General features: G+C 49.0%; 1 protein-coding gene across 3 annotated transcripts in view; it reads right to left on the reverse strand.

Annotated features, from left to right (window-relative positions):
• fray (oxidative stress responsive kinase frayed) overlaps positions 1 to 15,482 on the reverse strand; it is a 254,683-nt gene that overhangs the window by 146,744 nt on the left and 92,457 nt on the right. The window contains exon 1 of one of the 3 annotated variants that reach the window (XM_065436140.1): positions 11,069 to 12,124. The exons of the other annotated variants lie outside the window; for them this stretch is intronic. Within the exon in view, the coding sequence (XP_065292212.1) occupies positions 11,069 to 11,130 (62 nt within the window). The 5' untranslated portion in view covers positions 11,131 to 12,124. Of the gene's footprint in view, positions 1 to 11,068; positions 12,125 to 15,482 lie in introns of those variants that run through there. 3 annotated transcript variants of the gene reach the window in all.

Raw genomic sequence — 15,482 nt, forward strand, 5'->3', positions numbered from 1 at the left:
GGGAGAGGCCTTTGCCCTGTAGTGGGCATAGCCAGGCTGATGATGATGATGATGTTAAGGCCAAGAGAGGGACGCACTGGTCCATGCATTCTAACCCCTTGTTAGTAAAGACCAGTGGGCCACACATAGCACTGCAAAACACCGCAAGCTTACTGCAGGTGTAACTGCCGGACGCAGCTAGTAATGCAGTCGGTAACCATCCATGACAAGTGTTTGAAGAATGTACAGATTATGCAAGAAAAACATCTTACGAACACGGATGAGTTGAGTTTGGTGGTGAACAGGGCGAGCGAAAACTAAACAAAGAGTAGCATACGTATGAAGTCACCATAGATACCAAAATGATTAATCGAAAGCCCGAATCTGTCGTCTATACGTTATGTATCACCTTCTTTGAGTTACCTAAATTCTTTTGCACGATTAGGGCATAACTACTTGTACAAAGCATATGAGGCATAACAAATCATCAAGCTACGTAACTTGTCACCTGTTCCATTAATTAGCTATAGCAGCTGATTCTCCTGCAACATTTCTGCCAGCCAACTACCATACCAATAAAGCCAAATAAAGCGTTTTAGCAATTAAAGCGTTTTAATGTTGCGGGGCACCTAACAACTTCATTAGACATTTTTAAGTGAGCATCGCATCTGGCCCCATCCGTTCAGGTTTTACGAACATTGCAGGCGCTTCAGGACACTGCGTTGATTTCGCATTTCGGACCAGCGTGTCACAGTACGTCTTCCAGAGACACATGTGACGCGCAGTCAGCCTGGCTGCAAAGAGGCAAATAAGCCAAAACGACGCACCACGACGTTCCGCTCAATCGGTTCTGCAGAGGATCGAAAGCAGCGTCCTGTCTTCCGCTGCCGGCACGAGCGTTGTGCGAATGGGTGGCGTTCCCGCTGAGCGTCTTACATGGAAGGAGCGCGCTGTAAGCGCTCAGTTAAAACTCTCTTTTACTTGGTTTAGGCTGCCGAATATGCGAAGGAAAGAAGTAGTGAAAAGAAGGATAGAATTAACCCACGACCTCGGCAAATCAGGGGTTTGAACTCTAACCTACCACGTCCATTGCCCTGCGTGCTCTTTTAATTGGTTTCGATCACGCTTTTGTAGATAGTGCAATGAGAGAGCTCCTTGTGCCGCTTCTTGTGCCCCATAATTTATGTGGCTCGAGGAAAAAATTCATTTATGAAACAACGCCCTCTCTAAGTTAAACTTCGGTCCCTCTACTCTCTCCCCCTTTTTTCGCCAGTTTGACGCAGCTTAAGGCGCCTCGCTGTCACGGTGGTATGAAGAGTTCAAACTCAGTGGGAGGAGAGAGGGGAGGGGCATAGAGGGGCGTATAGAGGAGAGAGAGAGAGTGGCTGCTTCCTGCGTAAGCGCGACTGCTGCCAGCATCACGCGTAGAGTGGTGGTCCAGCAACGCAACTGGCGCCGACTGGTGCCGCGTGGCTAGGGCCACCGACCCAAACGGGGGAAGAAGGTCCGGGTCGCCCACTCCCGCATCCAGGATGTTCGTTTTGGCATCCGCCGGAACGATGCTGCTTCATAGAGGCCCAGACTTGGATTTTATTCTTTTTTTCTTTTTGTAGTCAATAATCAATAAAGCTTGTTCTCGCGCTCTCTGTCTTTCTCTCCTCCGTGAGTTCTTTCTCTGGCGAATGAACAATTCCTCGTTCGGTGGCCAAAGAACAGTGTGACTGCCGCTGCCGCATCGAGCTATCTTATGGCTGAGTGCGCGACGCGCGTAACACAAAACACGCCAGAATTTACACACACACACACACACACACACACACACACACACACACACACACACACACACACACACACACACACACACACACACACACACACACACACACACACACACAAAAGGCCTTACAGGACACAAATAAAGCGCGGTGCCATGTTTCAAACCTTCTAAAAAATGAAATGAACAATAAAATAAAATAATAAATAAGCACACATAAACGCTCAGAAGACAAAATTTTTTTGGAGGAGTTGAAAAAGCAAAGGTCAGGAACGCCTCCCTTGCGAAGGAAGAACCGAGGGGTCGTGAACTAAAGAAAGTCGCCGTTTTGCTCGAAGGGCGAAGCATCGATTACGATAGCAAATTAGTAGACAGCTATACGAGGCAAGGACAGTAGCCTTAATGGCTGTATAAACTTGTAAACATTCGCTTGCATACTAAATTAACAAGCATTCCAGGCGCTCACAAGCAAACATGAACACATCTGGCTCAATGACCGCGGCAACTCGCTGTCAAAATGCTGGAGTGAACAAACAGGGCAGCAACAGCAGGGAACAGATTGACCTTCGTGCTGCCTCTCGCTTCAACATGAACTAAGTGGCGAGAACACAGCGCGTACGAAGCTATCAGCCCTCGGCACACCTAGTCTGTATACTCATCGCTGATAGCATCAACAGAAGGCCCGCGCGGTCACGCCATATGCAGCAGCTGCCGGAGTAGAACGCCCTCTCCCTCCCCTCCTCCCCGTGCTGTGCACGCGACTGAAGACGGCGCGCTTCGTCCCCACTTTCCTCCCTTGAGCGCGCGAGATTGAGCCGCCACCGTAGGCTCAACCTTGCACGTTTTCACTCGCAGGTAGAGCATACGGTCCTGCGGCGACGGTATTATCGCCCTTAGACTTTACACGGAATATCAGGGCGACGGCGATGACAGAAATACGCCTGGAGTGTCCATGTAATTTATATCGCAATAAAACACGTTGCAAGAAACATGACATTGGGTGGTCATGAAAGCGCCAACTAAGAGAAGTACTAAATCCGTAAGACATTAAAGCACCACATATCTCACGCTATTAGAATATTTTCTAACGCTCCCAGGTTTCTACTAGCAAACATAAATGCCCAAGAAAGTGGATGAGGAAACGGCGCCGCGGTAGTGCAACTGGTAGAGCATCGCACGCGCAATGCGAAGGTTGTGGGATCGTTCGATCCTCACCTGCGGCAAGTTATTTTTAGAGCGCAGCTCTTTGGCGTCCGTTCCTGGGTTTCGCGTCGGCGTTGTCGTCGGCCTCGTAACCAGCTCCGCCCCCCTTTCATCCCCCCAGCGCTAGCAGCGACCGACTGATACCGCTGGATGCCGCTGACGCCGCTAGAGAGTCAAGATAACGTGACTGCATAGAACACCGTCGCCGCCATGCAGAAAGAGGAGGAAAGGGTCCCCCCCCCCCTGGTTCTTAGCGCTGCGGAAGCGAGGGTATCATATTGTTTGTGTCGGCATCGGCGGCGTTGTCCCTGAAACCAACTCCGCAGCTGGGGTTGACTCACTATCGGCGTCAGCGGCATCAGTCAGTCGCTGCTATCTCTTCCCTCCTCCCTTTATCGTGTTGTCCGCTTGCTGCACGCGCTTCTGCCCCCATCGTTTGCCGCTGGGTGTACACGCCGCCCCCCTCCCACCCCTTCCTGCGAGTCTCCGGTTGTCAAAGCGCCGGCTCGAACTTTGAAGTTGGCGAACTGTGCGCCGCAAAGTTGCCCAACGGCTTGCTGGTAGTAGCTGCCTACTTCGCCCCTACCGCACTCACGAAAGACGTCGTGCACTTCCTGCAACTCGCATTAACCGTCCATCGATCCACACCGATGTTAGTAGTGGGGGACTTTAATGTTGACATAAAGACAAACAGCAATTTCCTAACACTTATGCGGGAGAACATCCCGTTCCTCTCGCTCGTAACGCGTCCCACGGCTGTGACAAACTCGCGAGGCACTTGTATAGATCTCGTCTTTGAGAATCAAGCATTGGTGTACCAAGTCGAACATATATCAGTCTATTTCTCCGACCACAAAGCTTCCTTCATGACTGTCAAGAACTGTTAGTGGAGTCTTTGTTAAAGGAATACGTGTGAAAAATAAAAAAAAAATTCTGTGATAGCGCATACATGTGTTGCTCGATTTCTTTGCCTCAATCTATCGAAAAGGTGAAACAGCTTATTTGCTGCGCTCAAATTTCGCATTAGGAAGTAACGTAATCGTCGGTAATTTTTTCATCCACTTTCATTTCCATTAATTTATCGTTTCTTTATTCCATTTATTAAGTGCAAGTAATTTCTCCTATTTTGTCCTTGGTGCCAATGTTTGTTGGCTTCTTGTGATGTATGTATGTACGTATGTACGTACGTATGTATGTATGTATGTATGTATGTATGTATGTATGTATGTATGTATGTATGTATGTATGTATGTATGTATGTATGTATGTATGTATGTATGTATGTATGTATGTATGTATGTATGTATGTATGTATGTATGTATGTATGTATGTATGTATGTATGTATGTTTACTGCTTTTAAGCTATCCCGTCCCTTCCCTACCTTTATCACCTGAAGGGCTACCCAAAATTCACAGGCGTACACTACTTCCCATTTTAAAGAAAAGTAAAAGAGAAACCGATATGTATCCCCCTACACCAAAGGGTTAAATAAGTGCAATCAAAGGAGCAACACGTGACCATATTTATAACTGTTCAGTAAAGCCCCCTCGAGAGCCTTCGAGACATTGGAAGTAAGTACATAAATAAACAAATTGTGAGCACCAAGGATGAACTTCATTGTTTTCACATGCACACAATCATAATTGTCCTCTTTCCTTTTCATGTTTACGTTTAGTCAAACGTGCATTTTCAAAATATGGCGTTCAGTCGGCCTACGTCTCAGTACATAAAGAAAAACTGATTTATGTATTTTGCTTCCTTTATGTAAATATGTTTTGTTACAAACTATTTGCAACGAACGAAACCCTTAATTCACACAAGTTCCATAGTATGTTTTCCAGCAATACTGAAGAAAAGTTTTATTAGGCAACGTGTGGTTGGCCAGAGCCACTTCGCAGATTCTGTAAGATGGATGCATACCGGTATTACGATGTTATGAATTTCACCTCATTAGGAAGCACAAGGACGAGGATTATTACTAGTGAAGAATAGAATTTTGAATGCGAACATGAATAAAACAGCTCGTTGCTGGCACAAATATTTCTGATGTCAGCAACCGACTACCGCAGCACTTAGATTGCTCATCTGTGCCTTTACTTCATGTCCGAATGTCTTCTCCTTGGAATATCAAGACGACCTCCAGAGATTAAGAAGCAGGAAAGGAGACGTGGAAAAGGCGGGGGGTTACAAATAAACAAGTCACCTAGCACGTATTTCACGCTGCTACCAAACCAAATTGTCACATCTAACCTACGTATCGTTCTTTGTGCAAGCTTCGTATACTGTATTATTTTGCAGCGTTAGGGTTAATAAGTGTCTCATGTATATAGAAAGATGGAAATGGGTGTGTGGAGGGATGCGCAAGCCTCAATCTCTTCATTGTGACTTCAGATAGACGGCTCTAAGGTAATCTGTCTTCCCATTTGTCTGCAGCAATTGAAAAAAAAAAGATACCGAAGACACTTAAGCACTTCTCATGTGTTGTGAATGCGAAAGCCCTAATGCCCAATTGAACGCTGCTGAGCGGTCCTTCGAGTTTTACACTGCGAGTAATGCACCATGGCGCTGCGCGCTGCCCGAGCCAGCAAGCAGCAGCAGCGGCCTGCTGTGCCAACGCCGCATGCCACCGACGTCCTGCTCAACGAGAGACCGAGGAAGCAGCAGCGGCCAGCAAGGCCGGCAGGTGATCGCGGTACGTGCTGCCCGAGCCAGCAAGCTGCAGCAGCCTGCTGGGCTGGCCCGGGTACCGCGCGCCGGCTTCCATTTGAGTGAGGGTGACATGACGTCGCGGCGATGCCCTTTCCTCTCACGCAACACCTGGCGCGCTAAGGCAGCACAGGGTGTGCCCTTTCTCCCGCTCTGCTCCATCGAGGCGCACGTGTGACGTGGCGTCGCAGACAACGTGGTTTTCGTGACGTGGCGCCTCAGGTAATGAGACTTTAGACGCCGTTTCGCTGCTGCAGAGTGCATACGCCGGCTTCTTCGCTCAGTGGACTATTTGGCGCTTTGGCATCAAAAAACATTTATCTGCCTTAGATGTGCGCGTTTTGACAATGGAGACGACAATATCGGCAAGGGTGAGGCGCGTCTATTTCTGGCAATGTCACAGAGCTATCCGCATAGCATGTTTTTTCTTCTTCCATTATGAAACAGCCAGCGAGTTCCCAGATCACCTCGACTGGTTCGAGAAAAGCCTTGTCGCTCCTGAAGATAGCGCATACGCTACCAGCGTACTGACGACGTTGTGGGCTGCTATAGCTGCCCAATATAACTCTTACAACGCCTCCCAATACTTGGCTCAAACGTAGGTCAGCCATTGTGGCTACCGTCGCATGGTACCCACAGTGTATCTTGTGTGTACCGGCAAGAAGTAGCAATACGGACCTATGGGCGCTGCTTGATCCAACGTGCAAATTCCGCATGCTGTATGGTAATATTGTTACGAAGCACTGCCGGAGACGAAGCTGAGGACAGTACAGAAGATGACGACGATCTCTGATGTCGCGTGGACTGGCTTCCATCTTGCATGCCTTATACGCCTGTGGGCACGTTGTAAATATATTTTAAACCTTTCTTCTCCCCGCAACAATATGATTATGGCGACCATGTCTACTTTCCCGGTATTCGTCCTAATGTCTCAAACACAAAGTATTCGAAATTCAATAATCAGCGGTAATGCCCTCCATTTCTCCTCCATTTCTGCCAACTAGATTTCATGCAAGATGTCCCGCGTAAAGCGAAATTTGGCTACAGCAGCACGACACTACGAGTTCTACATTATATTCAGCAAATTCAATATTCAGCAAATTCACTGATTCATTCCGAGGTTGCCAAGGAGTGGTGTGTGCAGTAATTTGTACTATCAGAGACGAAGACGAAACCGTGTGTGATGCGTTAAAGAAAGTAGTGTTCGCCTCCACCTCTATAGGTTCTCAAGAAGAAGCAATAAAGGAGCCTTGAATTGGAAGATATTTTAATGGGTATCACTTGTAAAAGTGTTCGCAACGACTTTTGCCACTTCATTCAATAAACTGTTACGAGATCACGGCGAATCAATCACAGTCGAACACCGTAACTTGAATTGTAACGATCGCCGACGTAACGTTCCTTACGAATTAAGCGTGCGTAAAGCTCAGTGGTAGGGCGCGGCGGAACTTACGTGGTTACCTCCTGCCAAATCTGCATCAGATTGAAAAAGTTGCATCACATTGAAAAATCCTTAAGGCTAACTAGACTCGTCACTCCATCGAACACATCATGCGGAGGCTGTGCGACCGGCTCGCACCGGCAACATGCCGTTTCGTCTTCCACTTTCTCCTCCCTTTGCGTTAACGAAAATTGAGGTATACATTCAGAACTCGGCTGCAGTCTAATGTGATAATCATATTGTCCATGTGTCTTCTTCATGGTTACATTATCTTTGTATATCAGGTGTAATGGATATATATATACGCGGTACTTGCGAAAATAAAACCTCTTTGAAAGTTCAGTGCCTTGTCTGCATCACTTCCTCTTCTAGTTTCTCGTCAATTCGCGCTGAAAAACGTTCTACATGACCCAAAGCCAACTAGCCCAAAAAGAAGTCATTACGTGTGTCGACTATAATGTAACATGATTACGTCACTTACATCAAAACCGTGCTTCACAGGCAATGCGCTTGTTGAAATTGTGAGGTTTAACGTACGCAAGCTGCACAGAGGGCTATTCGGATTCATTCTGAGCACATCGTGTTTTTGGCCACTTCAATGCAAAAGCGGGGAAAAATCCGGCTGGCGAACAAGCAGCTGGCAACTACGGCATGGATTCTAGGAACATTCGAGGAGAGATGTTGGTAGAAATCGCGGAGAGCTTAGTTGCGAGTAATGGACACCTTCTTCAGGAAGCGTTGGAACAAAAAATGGACCTCAAGAAGCCCTAATGGTGAAACAAGGAATGAAATTGATTTCATAATTTCTGCCGATCCCAGCATTGTGCAGGATGTAGAAGTGTTAGGTAGGGTAAAGTGCAGTGATAATAGGTTAGTGAGGGCTAGTATTCGCCTCAGTTTGAAGAGAGAGAGAGAGTAAAATTGGTCAAGAAGAAACAGGCCAACCTATATATAGACTCAGTTAAGGTAAATGCAGACTAATTCAGGTTGGCGTTTACAAACAAATATGCAGCCTTAGAACAGGAGAGATGAAGATGACATAGAGGCAATGCATGAAACCGTAACTAAGCTGGCTTCAGAAGCAGCAACTGAAGTGGGAGCTAGGTAAGGCACCAAGGCAACCAGTAGGTAAGCCCTCCCAAGTAACAAAGGACTTAATAAAAAAAAATGGCTGTGGCTTAGCTAAGGTTAAGCCCAGGATGCGAAGCATACTAGCCTTTATTTTAGTTGTTGAACCACTGTTTAGCCTGGTGAACTGCTGTTGCTTGGCTATATTTGGTTCGGCTAGACGAAGAAACAACTCATGCGTTACTCTGCTTCGCCTTCAAGAGTGGAACGCGAGAGCGTTCCCGTCGACCCGCCAAGGGGTGTAAGACAATGGGCTACGGCGCAGCGACTACGCGCCCCGCATTGGACGCGGTGAGCGTCGAGCAACGCCGCGTTCGGCGCGGCAACGAAATGTGCGCCTGAGCAAGCGACGCACGCCTGAGCCTTGGAAACAGCTCGTTTCTAAGGCAACACCGCATTCACTAGAGGCGCCTTTGTACCGCTTTGAAGCTTCGTACTCGTGGCCCAGTGGTAGCTTCTCCGTCTCACACTCCGGAGACCCTGGTTCGATTCCCACCCAGCCCATCTTGCAAGAGTTGAGCCAAAGCCATCTAGAAACAAGCGCAGCTGCTTATATACCGCCGCGACGCCGCGAGCGACGGCGCGAGTTGGAGCCCCGTTTCTCCTCTGTCGTGACGTCACGATGTCACGTGGTATGGCATGGGGTCAAAGGTAATTGAAGGCGACACCGCCGCGCCTGAGGAGCTGGGTTGAGCTCTCGTAATATGCTTCGCATAAAACGACGAAAAATGAAAGTGTCCAACTCAAGAGATCAGATGAAACTCGCGGAACTGTCAAAACTAAGAAAATAAGAGGTATTCGAATACCCAAAGCAGCCACGTATACCGCCATTCAAAGTAGTAATGAACAGGTTACAGAGGTTGCTTCTATAATTAGCGATGAAGTTAAAAGGGCCTTGCAAGGCATGAAACGGGGAAAAGCGGCAGGAGAAGATGGACTACCAGTCGTTTTAATCAAAGATGGTGGAGACATAATGCTTGAAAAACTAGCGGCCCTTTATACGAACTGTCTATCGACTTCGGTACCCGTATGTCTCATTGATTAATAGCAGCGTCATCTGTTTCAGAGCTATTGTTGGGTGATCGGCCTTCTTGACATCCGGAGTACTCAGGCGCACCTGAGGCCGTTGGAGACACCACAAGGATAATCAAGGACTTGCCGCTGGTAGGTATCCTAATGGAAGACAATCTGTATGGGTAATTATAACCTCATAAAACGTTGCAAGGGGTCTCTGCGATGGCAAGAACGCCAAGTGATGATCAGGGATGCGGGAAAGATGACAGATATGCGTCCTGAGACAATGCACAGCAACGCACGTTTGCATGAAATGATCTTTGGCTAGCACGATTGTTGCAGCCGTTCATGCACAGCGAGGAAGTCCTAAACACGTGCGAAACGCTTGGCCCTGTAAGCTCTCCAATGAGCGAATATTTCACTTGCACGTACTGGACAACACTGGAAGGCTGTAGTGTAAATAGCCCAGGAACAGAGCTTTGTACAACTAAAGCATGGAGTGTACAGATGTGCCCCATATGTTTTCCCGCACCTGAATCTCAGTATCTGAGCAATAGTTCGGTCTCACCTACCAGCTCTTCAGGTGCCGTTGTCATTCCGGTTATGAAAACCACAGTCAGATTCAAACTGTCCTACATGACATCAACAGCGGCAGATCTTGCTTTCCTGCGCACTGCTGTCAAATATCTCCTGCAAGAGACACCTCAGAAATGGGTCATTCTTGTGTGACTCTAAGGCAGCACTTTAGAGTCTACATTTTGACCTTTATCATAGGACTCACGAGCAGCTGACATATGAAATAAGAGAAGATCACTATCAAGCTATCGCTAAAGGGCATGAAATTATATTCCAGTGGCTACCTGGACATACCGGCATTGCTGGTAATGACCTCGCCGATGAAGCCGCCCGGTCTGCCCATCTGGATGCCCGACAAGTTCCAATCCCCCTTATCAAGAACAGATGCTGCAAGAAAGCTTCATATTCTAGCTGAAGCTATGACACACAAATACTGGTCTTCTCCCAACCTCCCGAAGCGTCATCTTCATAGGCTGGATCCATCCTTAAAGCTACAAGTGCCATAAAAAATATCCCGCTCTGAGGCGACAGTGTTGTACCGCCTCTGGCTCGGGGTGGCACTTACGAAGGCCTATTCGTTCTGCATTGGAATCGGAGATACGCCCATGTGCGACTCTTGCGGAACAACAGAAACGATTGAACACATCCTATGCACCTGTCCCCAATACGACGTCGAGCGCAAAGTTCTTCGGACAGCACTGAACCAGCTGAACCCTAGACCATTTCCAGTAGTGAAGATCCTTGGACCATGGACGTACGCTTCGAAGGCACAGAAAGGCACGAAAGCGCTCCTGATATACCTCAAGTCCACAGGTCATATGAATCAGCGACCTCGTGCTCAGCAAGAGAACGTTACAATGACTGAGGCAAGGTGGCGGGTGTTTTGCCGCTGTACTCGACGCCATGCATTGATTCATATTTTTCTGCGATCGAAGGGTCATAAGATCGTCATAATTCTTTTTCATATTAAGCGGCTACCAGATTCGCAGTACGCATAAGTTTCCTTGCCGCGAGCGTGGTTGCGTGATTAAGAGCGCATACTGCATGCGCAGGCCTGCCGTCGGCCCGAAAAGTCCTGCGACGGTAGGAACTCATGAAAGTCATGGAGTTCGTCGGAATGTTAGAGCCAAAAGCAAGCCGATACTGTGGGATGGAGTTCACAAAGCTGCGCTACAGATTTTGCAGGGTGTGCTACGACGACGTGTGGCGCCAGCACGAAACGAATACAAAATGGGGCGTACTTACTCTATTGAAAGCTTCTTGGAAAAGAGGCGATGGATGACTTCCTTTGGCACCATTGTTGACATGCTGACCAACGGCACCCGACTTCAATAAACGTGTATATCGCCCACCAGAACAGCTTGGCGCAGGGCAGATAAATCCGGATGCCGAATCGTGCTGCACGTCACACAAGTTGCCAGCTGCTCGCTAATGCACGTCACCGATTGAGCAGAAAAATCACAAATCCGGAGCTGCTCAAGGAACTGTTGATATCAACCACTTTGCACACAGCTGTTGTCACAAATCGGGATAAACAAAGCCGATGCTCGATGTAAATCAATGCCAAGAAAAAAAAAGACGGCGCACGATTAAACAGCACAATTAAAAATTGCAGCACTCCACGCGAAGGCACGGTTCATTCAACCAGGAAACGTGGCTGGCCTTGGATCGCAGTGGCTGTTCTTGCAGAAGTTGACTCGCTATCACACTGCGTCGAAGAACTTTCACTGAGCACACCAGTGTCGCCAAAACTTCGGGCAGCTTAAAGGCGAAGTGCGAGGGTTCGACAACGTGATGCGGAGCAGTCACTGACACAACCTCTCTTCAGCAGACCGATGAGTGATACGTCGCTGATGAGGTCGACTAAGGCCTACTTGCAAACAGTGCGTAAGGCGATTACACGCTAGGCTCAGATTCGAAGAACTGCTTGGAAGACCAGGTCGGAGGCGCGTGCCCCAAAATTTCGCTGCTTAGGCTTCTCTCTGTTCTCGACGTGGCCAGTCAGACAACGGCCAGAAGGAGGAAGAGCCGGAGAGAATTGGGAGGGAGGAAGGGGCGGAACTCGGTTCGTCTATATTGCTGGGCGCTCTCTCGCCGTCTGCTTGCTGGAAGGGGGCAGCGTTCCGGATCGGCGTAGGGGCGCACAGTAAACGAGCCCCGATTGCCGCTGTAAATTGGAGACGTCGCGCTTTTCCTTTCGCTGGCAGCAGCAGTGGCGGCAGCAGCAATATACAGCTGAGCCAGCAGCAGCAGCGGCGTCGGCGGCCGATAGCGCACCACCGGGTTCTTGTCTTTTGCCGGGACGTCGTCGCCGGCTTGGAACGAACTAGACTGCACTCTGCCCGCCGACGTCTCCGTGGATCGGGGATCCGATGCGGCAGAGTCCGATCTCTTCTGGCTGGCTGTAGTGGCGAAGGGTATCAGGAGGCAGAGAGAGAAGAAAGAGAGAGAGAAAGAAAAGAAGAGAGACCTATCCTTCTGGGGTTTCTCTAGTTTCCTTCCTAGAACAACCCCCGTGGCTCTCCGCTTCTCCAGCTACCTTCTCGCAAAAGCCTTTCTCAGTTTCTCGTGTTTTCTTAATTCTTTCATTTTAACGCAGTTTTTTTTCTTCTTTTTTTATCCCCACCCTTCACGTACGTTCTCGTGTGCCACGCGCTCAAGTATCCTATTCCGGCTTCGTCGACTGCATCACTGTAGTATACGCATCTGATCACGTGTCCTTTCTTTCTCTCCCGCTTGCTTTCGTTTCTGCGTTTTTTCCCCCCGCCTGAATCTCGGGTTGCTTTCTTTTATTACCATCTTTTTCTTCCAGTTGCGTGTATCCGTCAGGCAGCCGAGATGGAAGGGGGCGAGAGAGATGCTTCCAGAAGATCTCGACGACGAGTGCCCGTCGACGCTCTCCTCACTCCCGCAGCCTTTCCCTCGTGATGTGACACGCATGAGCGGGCTGTGCATATGATCAGCGCCCGCGGCTTTTTCCCCTCCCGCGCAATGTGGGGCAGCACATCTTCCGAGATTCACTCGTGCGACTCAACATGCAGGTCCGTTCGTTTCTGCTTAATGCGCGCGCTGCGCGCGTGTAGTGGTACACACCTTTCGCATTCGCGGAATGTTTCACTTCGTAGACACGACATGACGTGTATGAAACAGGTGTGGAGGTTTAGTGCGAGACCGCACTGTGCGATGCCATCATATATTACGCACGCGGTGAGTCCCGGCAGGCCCGAGCGAGGCACGGGCGTTGACACTGGCCGCGGAGTGCAAGTGGTTTGCCTTCACAAGAAACACCGAAGAAGCCCAGGAAGCAAACAGAGAGTGCCACTATACCTGTCACGTGCGACGCCACACACGCCGTGACATCTACTTTGGTATGCGTTGTTTTGCTGTAAGCACCCGCAGCACGTGCTACAGTATGGTTTTCACGCACTCCGTTTCCGAGACACCTGACCCTGGCCGGTCTTTTGGGCCCACAAAGCTCGCAAATATGCAGGCACCGCAAGAATCTTGGAAGCGATTCAAAGGCTTAGCACGTGGCTGCCGTTCTGTCTTGAGATAGCGTGAAGCAAGCACCGAAATAATTCTCAAATGTTAACGCTTGCAGCGAAGAGAAAGAGTGCGGCGATGACTGACGGTTAGCGGCGGAAGGGTGCTCGAAAATTCGTACAGAAGAGGACAGGAAATGTCCCAGCCAGGCGGGTCCCACCGAAAGCCTTCATTCCTCTTGTGTAGTGGCATCCACATCGCCATTAAGGAGAACGGGTAAGAAGGAAAAACACTAGAAGATAGCGTCATGTGACAATTTTTAAGCCTAGTAAAAAAAATTAATGGAACGGATCACGGAAAATAGCGCCTCACCACATCATAGGCAAGCAGCGTACCGTACACATCCCATACAAACAGCCCCCCCCCCAAAAAAAAGAGACCCTTCCTCCCCAACACCCACCCACCCACCCATCTACACACACACAGACACACACACACACACACACACACACACACACACACACACACACACACACGCACACACCCCCCCCCCCACACACACACACACACAGACACACACACACACCTTTTCTTTCTTTTTTCTTAGCACAAGCGATTGTTTGAAAGGGGGAGTTTTTTTTTTGGGGGGGGGGGGAGGGTGAGTGAGTGCTTGTATGTGAGAGTGTGTTTTTGCGCTCTTAGGCTGGAAGATGAATTACCCAACATGTGCAGCTACAACTTCTAGGCAGAGTGATGTGGAGTGTGGGTCACGACAGCGATCCTGACGGGGGCGTCACGAACTTTCGTTCGTGCACCAGCAAGTCATCGCAAACCAAACAATGTCCTATAAGGTCCGGCAAACAAGAGGTCGCCCATTACCCACGAGTCAATATGCAGCTAGCTGGGTCCCGAAGGAAAGGAAAGGCGGCGTCAGAATATGCCCGCTTGTCGAGGCTATAGCTCTCTGACGTCTTGCACCTCCTATAGTCTTTTTCGTCTTCCTCAATGGGAAACAAACTGGTACTGTGTACTTCCTCTCGTCCTTCGTCCGGGTTGCGCTGCCCACCCATAGGAACATGTGCAAAGTGGTGATTAGTTTATTCATGGATGATTCCACCCTGTGGGTAGGCGCCACAAACATTCAGGACAGAAGGCCAAACTGTTTGGCTGCTTGACGTTGAATAGCTGTTGATGGGAATTAGTGCTAAATAAGTAAGCACACAAAGCGCTTGTTTCGTCCCATATTCTGGCACGTGCGTCTTACTTTGCGCTAATAACCCTCACCATTAATTCGGAACCACAACAACAGTACCGGACGCTGTGACACAGGGAACGCAAGGTGAGAGGAATGATGTCATCAGACCACGTCTTGACACCTTGATTACGATAAGAGCCCGGGGTTTAGGTTAGGTCAAATGAGGTCGGTTTATAATAGTGCGACTGTAAATTTCGAACATCGTCTGCAACGTTCGGTAATTTCAGTATCGTTTCTTGCGCGCGATTCTTGTGTCGGGCCTTTTCCTTTCTCTTTCATTTTTTTCCCTACCGGTTGCTGAATCCCCCAGTTTAGGATAGCAATCCGGACGTCCGTTTGGTTCCCCACCTTCCTTTACATTTCGTATATGGCCTGCTTTTTCTCCGCATTACGCAATTAACGGCCTTTTACTGAGCGCAGAACCAGCTCTTTCGACGGAAAATGCCATTTGATGTGTGAATGATGTCGAGCATGTCGCGCCCCAAAGCTATTGTCACTCTGGCACCGTTAAGACGCCTGTCTATTATGTTTCGTTTCTTTTCTTGTCAAATGCTCTCACAGCAGTCCAAGACCATCACATCAGTGAAAGAGCCGCTCTCTTACCCGTAGACCAGCGCAAATCGACGCAAGAAAAGAAGACGCACGACTCGGCTTCGCACACACAGGTCACGACTTCATCGTTTGCGCAACGGCGACTTCGTGACGCGCTAACCACATCCCGTTCGCTCTGTTTCGCCATTGCAAACTGTCGAGTCACGCATCGCCGAGGCGTTTTGCTCCCACTTTCACGGAAGGACGCCGGTGCGGAAAAAGCTCCCGTTCGCAGATCGATTTGTTTTCGGCTGCGCTACTGCGCCGGGAGTTTCTGGCTTCCTGCAGACTTTAAATTTCCGGGGTTTCACGTGTGAAAACCACGATCTG

This window comes from Dermacentor albipictus, chromosome 1, assembly GCF_038994185.2.
Source record: "Dermacentor albipictus isolate Rhodes 1998 colony chromosome 1, USDA_Dalb.pri_finalv2, whole genome shotgun sequence".
NCBI lineage: Eukaryota > Metazoa > Arthropoda > Arachnida > Ixodida > Ixodidae > Dermacentor > Dermacentor albipictus.